Source organism: Rhinopithecus bieti, unplaced genomic scaffold (assembly GCF_001698545.2).
Source record: "Rhinopithecus bieti isolate Rb0 unplaced genomic scaffold, ASM169854v2 scaffold_30732, whole genome shotgun sequence".
Taxonomy (NCBI): domain Eukaryota; kingdom Metazoa; phylum Chordata; class Mammalia; order Primates; family Cercopithecidae; genus Rhinopithecus; species Rhinopithecus bieti.
The window spans coordinates 5,055,494-5,067,983 of NW_016814045.1; the positions used below are offsets into that span (position 1 = coordinate 5,055,494).

The 12,490-nt window shown below is 35.1% G+C and overlaps 1 protein-coding gene across 1 annotated transcript in view; it reads left to right on the forward strand.

Moving 5' to 3' along the window:
* Window positions 1-12,490, forward strand: part of RANBP17 (RAN binding protein 17) — a 436,018-nt gene that overhangs the window by 52,690 nt on the left and 370,838 nt on the right. Inside the window, exons 10-12 of the mRNA XM_017849438.1 lie at window positions 1,763-1,909; window positions 2,489-2,661; window positions 7,118-7,311. Of these exons, the coding sequence (XP_017704927.1) occupies window positions 1,763-1,909; window positions 2,489-2,661; window positions 7,118-7,311 (514 nt within the window). The remainder of the gene's footprint in view (window positions 1-1,762; window positions 1,910-2,488; window positions 2,662-7,117; window positions 7,312-12,490) is intronic.

Here is a 12,490-nt window from a genome sequence, read left to right on the forward strand (position 1 = left end):
TCTAGTGATCCACCTGCCGTGGCCTCCCAAAGTGCTGGGATTACAGGCATGAGTCACCATGCTCAGCTCTTAGATCTCATTTGTAGTAGAGATGGGTAGTTTTTAAAAATGGTTGTTTCCATGGCTGACTTCTGTGTTTCTCCTATTTTTTTCTTTTAGGCAAATGTGACTAGAGATTATCTATCTTACTATGCTTCTGTCTTTTACTATTCTATTACATTTCTTTGTTTGCACTTCTTAAACTACTGAAGTGATTAATTCAGTATGTCCACCTTCTGAACTGGAAGACATAATATAAATGTGGATGTTCATATTGGAGCAAGTGGCCTTAAATTATGAAATAATGTTTTCTTGCCCTCTTGTGGACAAGTAAGAGTTTGTAGATTTTATAATCTTTTTTGCATTAACTTTAGAGCTTCATTGCCAATATTCATTTCAGAGAATTGCAAAGCTGCTATTGAGTGATTTTGGGTGCTTAGATAAAATATTTTGTTTTACTTTTATTTTGTTTTGGTTTAAAATATCTGTAAAATACAGATTTTGAAGATTAAATGATTTAAGGAGGTTTATCTAATTCTCTTGGTTATTAATTTTGGGGGGTGATATGTAATATCTTTGTTCAATAAGAATGTTCTACAAAAGCAGTTGTTTTGTGTATCTCAGAAGTACTTTATGGGTTATGCATTTATTTTATCTTTTCAATGTTAGGGTAGTTGTGAAATTTTCTGTTTAGCTGATAAAGAGGATTTTACCAATATACTTTAAAGTTTTTAGTTTAACTCACTCTCATCAACCGATAGGTAGAAGATAATATGCTAATGCCTGATAATTTATCTTAAATTATTTTCCAACATCCTTATGTTGATGTTTCATGGCTGTAAAAGTTGGTATGAATATTAGATTGTTTTAGAATCACAAACATGTTTTAAAGATCTATGATTACAAAATATTTTTGGTTATTTGTCCTTAATAATTAGATACTATTTTCTGTATGTTTCATGGAGCTCGTATGAATGAAATTGCTTAGAGACTTTCAGTGTTACAAAGATATGAATTCTGTTTCATGCCAGCTACAGTGCATGCTAAAACTCTTTTCAGGTAGCTTACAGATAACTGGGCAAGACCTTTTTTGTTCTTTTTTTTAATCTATTCTCCTCCAAAATTTACCAGGTAAATTTTGGTTTTGCTCAACTTTAGTTATTTGTTTAGTGTTATTCCTTACATTACAGTAATTTGTTTGAATGACTATCTAGAGACATGGAGATACACAGAGTTGCTTGCAGGTACAGTGCCTGTAGATACTCAATAATTAATATTAGTTTAATTCAGAAAATTTCTGTTATTTGTGTGCTAGTATACACCATTTAAGTCTGGTGAGTATTGTTCTTTCCTAGAGTTTACTTTTAATTGTAAATGTTTTCCACGTCCTTTGTTGACTTCTGTTTAAACCACAGTACACACATAAACACATACACACTTTTGTGTACTATAATAGCTTCTCAAAAATTATAATCTAGTCATTGTGATGCAGATCTTCTTCCAAGACCTCTACTTTGGATTCCTTATTATTAATCATTGATGACAAAACTAAACCTAGCAGAAATTCCTCTTTTTTTTACATTATTAACTATCCAATTGACACAGAGTATTTTAAGTAAGTACCCATGAGAATTGGGAGACTTAAGATGCTTTGGGGTTTTACTGATTTTATTGTCAGTAGGTTGGCTTGTTTTTAAGGCTTTCTTTTTGTCTCATAATTTAGGGTTTGTCTGATCCAGGTAATTATCATGAATTTTGTCGATTTTTGGCTCGCTTAAAGACAAATTATCAGCTGGGAGAATTAGTTATGGTGAAGGAATATCCTGAAGTTATTAGATTGATTGCTAATTTTACCATTACTAGCCTACAGGTAGGTAAAAATATGTAATTATATTAAACTGTAGCCAGTTTTAAAACAACTTCCTGGTAAGGGTTGGTGGGGGTATTTTAAAAATATCTATTAATTTGATTACTTTGCTGGAAATGTTAATTGCAGAGTTTTAGGTAAAAAAGTTCATTGCAATGTATATAATAAAAATTGAGAAGCTACTTAAATATCTAATAGTTGAAGAATGTCTTGAGAAACTAATAAAATCTATGTGAAGAAATAAAATTTTTGCAGATTATACTGTAGAAAAGTTTTTTTTTTTATAAGTTTAAGGGAGAGGTTATGAAACCATATTTTTCACATGATATCAACTCTGAAAAATATTCATGGAATGATTAGAGGGAAGTAGAGTCATATTTTAATGTTACACCGGGTGGTAAAATAATAGAGTTGTTGGTTTCTTTATACTTTTTTGCATTTACAAATTTGCTATATTAAGTGTTCATTAGTTATATGATAAGAATAAAAGTTAATTTGAAAATATATATTTAGTAATTTTGTTCTGTAATTCTTGTAGGAAGATGTAATATTTTAAATAACTTCTGCTTTATTTCTTTGTAGCATTGGGAATTTGCGCCTAACAGTGTTCATTATTTATTAACTCTGTGGCAAAGGATGGTAGCATCTGTTCCTTTTGTGAAATCAACTGAACCCCATCTATTAGACACTTATGCACCAGAAATCACGAAGGCCTTTATCACTTCTCGGTTGGAATCTGTTGCCATAGTTGTGAGGTATTCAAAACTAAATGTTTTGTTGTATTTCCTTTTGATACTTGGAATTTTTTAAGATAAAGGTATAAATTTAAGATTCACCCTTTTTAGTGTACAGTTGTATGATTTCTGACAAGTGCACACAGTTGTATAACTACCATCACAATCAAGATATAGAATAGTTCCATCAACCCAGAAAGTTTTTTTGGCTCCCTTCTCAGTCAGCCCCTCTCCTCACCCTCATCTCTGGCAGTTACTGATCTGTTTTGTGTCCCTGTGGTTTTTTTTTTTTTTTTTGCCTTTTCCAGAATGTTTTATAAATGAAATTATACAGTGTGCAGCTTTTTAGTCTGATTTTTTTCCACTTAGCATAATGCATTTGAGATTCCTCTGTGTTGTGTTAGTGCTTTCCTTTCATTGCTGAGCAGTATTCCATTTTGTGGATATATCAGTTTGTTTAACAATTCACCTGTTGCTGGACATTTGAGTTGTTTATGTTTTTGGCAGTTGTAAATAAAACTGTGTAAATACTCCTGCACAGATTTTGTACGAACGTAAGTTTTTGTTTCTCCTGGGTAAATACCTAGGTGTGGGATTCCTGGGATGCATGTTAAGCATGTATTTTACTTCATAAGAAGCTGCCAAACTATTTTCCAAAGTGGCTGTACTATTTTGCATTCCTCCTTGCAATGTATGAAAGACTCAGTTGTTCTGTGTTCTCACTAGCAGTTGATATTGTTAGTTTGAAAAAATTTTACTTATTCTAATGGGTGTGTAGTGGTACCTCATTGTGGTTTTCCCTTAATGACTAATAATATTGAGCATATTTTCATGCACTTATTTACCATCTGTATGTATTCATTGGTAATGTGCTAGTCAAACCCTTTTCCCATTTTTTAATTGGGTTGTATATTTTCTTATATTAAGATTTGAGCACTCCGTATATTTTCTTTACAAGTCTTTCTGTTGTGTGTTTGCAAATATTTTCTCTGTTGTTTACCTTTTCATTTTCTTTTTATTATTATTATTATACTTTTAAGTTCTAGGGTACATGTGCACAATGTCTTGCCACACTGTCTTCCACAATGGTTGAAGTAATTTACACTCCCACCAACAGTGTAAAAGTGTTCCTGTTTCTCCACATCCTCTCCAGCATCTGTTGTTTCCTGACTTTTTAATGATCACCATTCTAACTGGCATGAGATGGTATCTCATTGTGGTTTTGATTTGCATTTCTCTGATGACCAGTGATGATAAGCATTTTTTCATATGTCTGTTGGCTGCATAAATGTCTTCTTTTTGAGAAGTGCCTGTTCATATCCTTTGGCCACTTTTTGATGGGGTTGTTTGTTTTTTTCTTGTAAATTTGTTTGAGTTCTTTGTAGATTCTGGATATTAGCCCTTTGTCAGATGGGTAGATTGCAAAGATTTTCTCCCATTCTGTAGGTTGCTTGTTCACTCTGATGATAGTTTCTTTTGCTGTGCCGAAGCTCTTTAGTTTAATCAGATTCCATTTGTCTATTTTGGCTTTTGTTGCCATTNTGTCAAAGATCAGGTGGTTGTAGATGTGTGGTGTTATTTCTGAGGCCTCTGTTCTGTTCCATTGGTCTGTATCTCTGTTTTGGTACCAGTACCATGCTGTTTTGGTTACTGTAGCCTTGTAGTATAGTTTGAAGTCAGGTAGCATGATGCCTCCAGCTTTGTTCTTTTTGCTTAGGATTGTCTTGGCTATGCAGGCTCTTTTTTGGTTCCATATGAACTTTAAAGTAGTTTTTTCCAATTTTGTGAAGAAACTCAATGGTAGCTTGATGGGGATAGCATTGAATCTATAAATTACCTTGGGTGGTATGGCCATTTTCACAATATTGATTCTTCCTATTCATGAGCATGGAATGTTTTATCAAGGTTCATAGCTTCCTTGCATTGGTTTAGAACATGCTCCTTTAGCTCGAGAAGTTGGTTATTACTGACCTTCTGAAACCTACTTCTGTCAACATGTCAAACTCAGTCTCCATCCACTTTTGTTCCCTTGCTCATGAGGAGCTGCGATCCTTTGGAGGAGAAGAAGCGCTCTGTTTTTTGGAATTTTCAGCTTTTCTGCTCTGGTTTTGCCCCATCTTTGTGGTTTTATCTACCTTTGGTCTTTGATATTGGTGACCTACAGATGGGGTTTCTGTATGGATGTCCTTTTTGTTGATGTTGATGCTATTCCTTTGTTTGTTAGTTTTCCTTCTAACAGACCCCTCAGCTGCAGGTCTGTTGGTGTTTGCTGGAGTTCTACTCCAGACCCTGTTTGCCTGGGTATCACCAGTGGAGGCTGCAGAACAGCAAATACGGCTGCCTGATCCTTCCTCTGGAAGCTTTGTCCTAGAGGGTCACCTGCCTGTTTGAGGTGTCTGTCGGCCCCTACTGGGAGGTGTTTCCCAGTCAGGCTACACGGGGGTCAGGGACCCTCTTAAGGAGGCAGTGTGTTCGTTCTCAAAGCTCAAACGCTGTGCTGAGAGAACCACTGCTCTCTTCAGAGCTGTCAGATAGGGACGTTTAAGTCTGCAGAAGCTGTCTGCTGCCTTTTGTTCTGCAATGCCCTGCCCCCAGAGGTGAAATCTATAGAGACAGTAAGCCTTGCTGAGTTGCAGTGGGCTCCGCCCAGTCCATGCTTTGTTTACACTTGTGAGCTACTCAAGCTTCAGCAATGGCGAATGCCCCTCTCCCCATCAAGCTGCAGTGTCGCAATTCGATCTCAGACTGTCGCACTAGCAGTGAGCAAGGCTCCATGGGCGTGGGACCCGCCTAGCCAGGCATGGGAGGATATCCCCTGGTCTGCGGATTGCTAAGACCGTGAGAAAAGCACAGCATTTGGTCAGAAGTGTACTGTTTCTGCAGATACAGTCTGTCATGGCTTCCCTTTGCTAGGAAAGGGAAATCCCCCTACCCCTTGCGCTTCCTGGGTGAGGCGACGCCTTGCCCTGCTTCAGCTTGCCCTCCGTGGGCTGCACCCACTGTTCAGCCAGTCCCAGTGAGATGAACCAGGTACCTCAGTTGGAAATGCAGAAATCACCCATCTTCTGCGTCAGTCTCGCTGGGAGCTGCAGACCGGAGCTGTTCCTATTTGGCCATCTTGGAAGCCCTCTCCCTTTTCATTTTCTTAGCAGTCTTTAGAAGAGCAGAATTTTAAAGTTTTGACGAAGTCCAGTGCTTTACTTTTTATTTTAAGTGTTGTGTTTTAGTTGTTATACCCATGGAAACTAACCCAATGTCACAGAGATTTTCTTTTATTTTCTCTTAGAATTTACATTTTAGTCTGTGATCTCTTTCAGGCTAATTTTTGTGTATTAGCTGGTATAAGGCTAGAGTTCTTTCTTTTTTTGGCATATAGCTGACCAGTTATTTCAACATCGTTTGTGTAACAGACTATCCTTTCTTCATTGAATTGTTTTTATGCTTTTGTCAGAAATTAATATACCACATACATGTAGTTCTATTTCTGGACTCTGTCTTCATTAATCTATGTGTCTGTTTTTTCACCAATACCCTGTCTTGATTGGGTTTATAATAAGCTTTGAAACCAGATAGTATGAGTTCTCTAAGTGGCTTTTCTCTTTCAAAATTGTTTTTGCAATTCTCCTTTCTTTGCTTTTCCATATATATGTTTGAATCAGTTTCTCAGTTTCTACAAAGAAGTTCTTCTGGGATTTTGACTGGGATTGCATTGAAACTATAGATTAACTTGGGGAAAGAATTGACATCTCAACAATATTGAGTCTCTTAGTCTCTGAGCATGTCTGTCTTTTATTTAGCTCTTCTCTGATTTCTTTCATCAAACGTTTTATGGTTTGTAGCCTAAAGATCTTGCATACGTTTAGGTAGATTTAATTGATAGTTTATGTTTCCTACTGCCTACCGTTTTTTAAATTTCAACTTCTGGTTGTTCACTGCCAATATATACTAATATCCATCATTTTGTATGTTGACCTTGCATGCTGTGACCTTAGTAAACTTACTTATTAGTTTGAGTAGCATTTTTGTGTTTCTAAAAATATTTTCTATTTACATAATCATGCCATCTTGAGATATAGACAGTTTTATTTTTTACCTACTAATACATTTCATTTTTTATTTCTTTTTTGATTTTTTTAGAGATAGAGTCTCACTCTGTCACCCCAGCTGGAGTGCAGTGACGCAATCTTAGCTTACTGCAACCTCCGCCTCCCAAGTTCAAGCAGTTCTCTTGCCTCAGCCTGCTGCGTAGCTGGGATTACAGGTGTGTGCCACCATGCCCAGCTGATTTTTGTATTTTTAGAGTCGGGATTTCACTATGTTGGCCTGGCTGTTCTCAAACTCCTGGCCCCAGGTGATCCTCCTGTCTCTGTCTTTTATTCCTTTATTATAGAGTTTTTATTTAACGTAAAGTTTACTTGTGGTGAATAAAAGTCCTTCACATTCTAATGCTGTCTGCAAACTTATTCTGTGTTTGCAGAGATCACTTAGATGATCCACTGGATGATACTGCCACTGTGTTTCAGCAATTGGAGCAGTTGTGCACTATCAGCAGATGTGAATATGAAAAGACATGTGCTCTTCTTGTGCAGTTATTCGACCAAAATGCACAGAATTACCAAAAACTTCTGCATCCATCTTCTGGTGTAACTGTGGACATCACCATTCAGGAAGGTCAGTAAACTTTATATGATTACTGAGTATTATGTTGAATGTTAAGTAACATCAATAATCACTTTAATAGTTTTACTGCAAATTATTTTTATGTATTTTCCTCAATTCCTGGTCCCCTAATAAACCGTTCATTTTATTTTATTTTATTTTTTTTTGAGACGGAGTCTCGCTCTGTCACCCGGGGCTGGAGTGCAGTGGCTGGATCTCAGCTCACTGCAAGCTCCGCCTCCCAGGTTCACGCCATTCTCCTGGCTTAGCCTCCGAGTAGCTGGGACTACAGGCGCCCGCCACCTCGACCGGCTAGTTTTTTGCATTTTTTAGTAGAGACGGGGTTTCACCGTGTTAGCCAGGATGGTCTCGATCTCCTGACCTCGTGATCTGCCCATCTCGGCCTCCCAAAGTGCTGGGATTACAGACTTGAGCCACCGCGCCCGGCCAAACCGTTCATTTTATTAACCTCCTGTGTATATTGGTAATTTGTTGGTTGATTTTTTTTTTCTTTCAGTTTTCCTCTATAAGATTCATAGGATATACTTCTCTCTGGAATCAATACCAAGAAAAATTGATAATGGCCCTTGAGCAGATAGTTTATGAACATAACTATCATAACTGGTTGTGTTTTCTTCTTTGTGGTACTTGATTGCAAACTCAGAACCCAATTTCAGCCAAAAAAAGTATATAATATATCATTATGATTTTGCTTTTATGTATTAGCCTTCATTATGGCTTTACTATTCTTTTTATTTCTCAATTTCTTCTTTGTTTTGTTTTTAATCCTTTATTGTTGGAGGAGGTATTTATTTCTGTATATCCTTTTAGGTCCTTTTAGGAACATAAGGAGTAAAATAAATACATTTTCCAATTTTCTTAATAAGATACACTATGGGAATGGAAATTTCTAGGAGAAAGCACTTTATAGTTCTGAAGTTTTCGTATTTGTATATCTTGTCTTGGAAAGTGAGTTTAGTAAGGGATCATAATCAAATTTACTTCCAGTGATTTCCCATTTTAACTTTAAAAAAATTTTTTAGAAGATTATCCTTTACATTTAAATAATGTTTTTTAAAATGCCTTTTGTTTATTGTCTGTCCATCTTGCATTAAGTCACATAGTACTGCTGAGGGGCTAGTGGGAGATAATCTTTACTTCAGTGTTCTTTTTCTTTTATTGGGATCTTATTTGTAAATTAAATGGGGAGAACTAACACTTTTGCAGCATTTAGTCTCTTCATTATTGACTTATTCTTCTAGAAGAGTTTTGAAAGTTATTAAATATCAAATTCATATTAAAGGATATTTATATATATTGAGACATACAGAATAGCAGTAACTACAAACACCATTACCTCGCTTAAAGATTAGATCATTGCCAATACCTTTGCAGCATTTTTTGTTCCTCTTTCCAAATCTGTCCTGTTTCCTATCAGCAGAAAATACTTAATCTTGAATTTTGTGTTTATCAATTCATGCCTTTACTTCAGTTTTACCACGTGTATGCATTCTGAAAATAATACATGATACTGCATATTTCCCAACTTTATACAAATGGAATCATACTATATTTTTTCTTTGACAACTTTATTCTTATCATTTCTCCATATTATATTTATGACAGCTTATATTGATGCATATAGCTATAGTTCCTTCATTTTCAGTGCCATGCACTGTTACGTTGTTTGAATGTACCTCAGTTTATTTGTGCATTCTCTTGTTAATAGGTATTTGTTTTCTGGGTTTTGCTAATAAAATCAGTGCTCCTGTAACAATTGTTGTGTATATCCATTATACATTCAGCTTTAGTAGATACTGTTAAACTGTTTTACAAAGTGATTGTACTACTTGACCTCCTACCAATAGTGTTCAGGTGTTCCCATCAATCTCTATCAGGAAGTGGCAACCTTTTCCTTAAAGTGCCAAATTGTAAATGTTTTAGGTCTCCGTCACAGCTACTCAAGTCTGCCTTTGTAGCTAGGAGGCAGCCATAGACCATACTCGTGTCTGTGTTTCAGTAAAGTTTTGTTTACAAAAACAGGAGGCTGTCTTACAGACTGTAGTTTTCTAACCTGGACCTAGATTCTTGCCAGCAGCTCATATTATTATACCTACATTTTTGATGATCTAGTTGAGAATAATATACCTCATGGGTTTACTTTTCACTCTGCTGATTATTAAGTTCAGTATTGTTTCATGTTTATTGATTGTTGTGTCATCATCAGTGACGTGTATGTCCATCTCTTTTGTTCATTTCCACCTCACCACTGGATTGCTTTCTTTCACTGATTTTTAGGAGTCTTTTATGTATTTTGACATTAATCATTTAGGTTTTTGAATTGTAAATATCACTCCCAAGTTTGTGACTGTCTGCTGCATATCATTTTAGTGTGATATTTTTATTTTCGTATCAAACTTGATTTTGATTAATTCACAAAATTTTTTGAAGAGGTAATGTATTTCATTGTGCAAAAATTAAAAAAAAAAAGTGATCTGTTCCAGTACTCTGCCCTCCCTTTCTTCACTCTAGTAAGTAGTTATTCTTATAGTTTTGCGTGTCTTTCCAAAGTTTCTATGTGCGCATGCGAACAGTTATGAATATGTAAATTATTACCTCCCTTATTTGCATAGAATACAGCATACCATACTCACTACTCTATTTCTTGCTTTTTTCATTTAAAGTGTTTTATGACTATTTTCGTAATATAGAGAAAATTCTTATTTTTTATAGATACATACATAATATTTTACATTTTGAATATATCATAATTTATTTAACCATTCCATCCACTGTTGACAATGATTTGAGTGATTTACAATCTTTTCCTATTAAAAGTATTCCTATACAGATAAACCTTGTACATGTCATTTCATGTGTATATGAATTTATAAATTTCTCCTAGTGGAATTGCTGTTGGGTGGAAGTTTAATGTATTTGTAATTTTGCAAATGTTGCCCAGTTGTTTTCTGTAAGGAGTATACCATTTACTTGTCCACTAGAAATGTATGAGATTATTTCTATGTATCCTTCATAGGACAATATTTTTTTATTATACTTTAAGTTCTGGGATACATGTGCAGAACATGCAGGTTTGTTACGTAGGTATACACGTGGCATGGTGGTTTGCTGCACCCATCAATCTGTCATCTACATTAGGTATTTCTTTGAATTCTTGGCAGTCCTGTGTGTGACAAATGATTTCTCAGTATAATTTAACTTTTGCATTTCTCTTGTCAGTGAGGTTGTGCATTGTTTAAATTTAGATAAGAGCCATTTGGTCTTGTTTTTTGGTAAATGAACTGTTCATTTCCTTTGCCATTTTTCTGTTGGGTCGTTGGTCCTTTTTTTCTCCTTGATTTCTAAGAGCTTTTTACAGTTTGAAAATGAGCCCCTTGTCTATGATCAGAGTTGCAAATATCTTTTTTCCTTTTTTGCTTAGCATATGTTTTAGAGATTCAAATATGTTGTACATATTTTCTTTTTGTTGTTGCATAGTATTCCATAGTATGGCCTTACCATTATCCATTCACCAGCTGATGGACCTTGAATTACACTTCCAGTTTTTGGCTTTTGCAAATAATGATGTTATTAACATTTTTAGACAAGTCTTTGTAGAAGAAATTTTCATTTCTTTTGGATAGGTACCTAAGATGAGTGCTAGGTCATATGGTAAATGCATGTTTAATGTTGTAAGATACTACTAAACAGTTTTATGAAGTGGATGTATCATTTTTCATTCCCATTAACACTGTATGAGAGTTTCACTTACTCTGCATCCTTGCCATCGTTTGCTATCTGTTTTCTTTAGGCACTCTACTTGATGTCTAGTGTTATCTCGTTGTGGTTATAATTTGCATTTCCCTAATGACTAACGATGTTAAACATTTTTCTATTCTTTTTTGCCACCCGTATTTCTTATTTTGTGAGAAGTCTGTTGCCCATTTTTAAATTGAATTGTTGGCTCTTTTGTTATGGAATTGTAAGAGTGCTTTATATGCTCTATATTCTGTATACAAACTCTTTTTCACATATATATTTTACAAATATTTTCTCCCAGTCTATGGTTTGTCTTCTTAACTGTTTTCAAAGCTGAAAAGTTTTAATTTTGATGGTCTACTTTTCACTTTTTTTCTTTATGGCTTGAGGTTTTGTGTTTATGAAATCTTTTCTAACCTAATGCTATGAAGACTTCTATGATTTCTATAAGTTTAATAGTTTCGGCTATTATGTTGAGGCCTGTGATCCATTTGGTGTTCATTTTTGTGAATGTTGTGAGTTAAGGGTCAAGGCTTACAGTTATCCAGTTGTTCTAACACCATTTGTAGAAAAGACTGTCTTTCTCCCCCATTGAATTACCATGACACCTTGGTCAAAAATCAATTGACCATAAAGTGCTAGGGTCTATTATTGGAGTTTTTGTTCTGCACCACTGATCTATGTATGTTTATCCTTATGCTAATACTATATTAGCTTGATTACTGTAATAGGTAATCAGGTAATATAAATTCTTTAACTTTTTTTTTCAATACAGTTTTGGCCATTCTAGGTCTTTTCCTTTACTAATTAATTTTAGCATCAGCTTCTCAGTTTCTTCAAAGTAGGTGCTAGAATTTTGGTAGGGTTTACCTCAAATCTATACATCAGTTTAGGCCAGCTTAACAACATTGAGGCTTGCAGTTCATAAACATTTGGTTTTCTTTGCACTGTTTTATTGTTTTCAGTGTGCAATTATTGAAATTGTTCACTGAGTTTATTCCTGTGCATTTTGATGCTGTTGTAAATTTCCTGATTATGCTCTGCTACTCTGTTAAACCAGAATTGAATTTTGTCTTTGTGCCTTATAACTTTGCTAAATTTATTAGTTCTAATAATGATTTCATAGATTCTTAGGATTGTCTATGTGATCATGTTGTCTGCAAGTAGATAGTTTTATGTCATCTTTCCAGTCTCGATGCCTTTTATTTATTTTTCTTGCCTTATTCTACTGGTAGGACTTTCAGTACAGTGTTGAATAAAAGTGCTAAGACGGGAACATTCTTGCCTTGTTCCGGTTTGTACATAGAAAGCGCTGAGCATTTTACCGTTGAGTATGATGTTATCTGTACGCTATTTGAAGACATTCGTAAGTTTGAGGAAGTTATCTTCAATTCCTTAGGGTGTTTATAATGATAGCGTATTATTTTGGGGT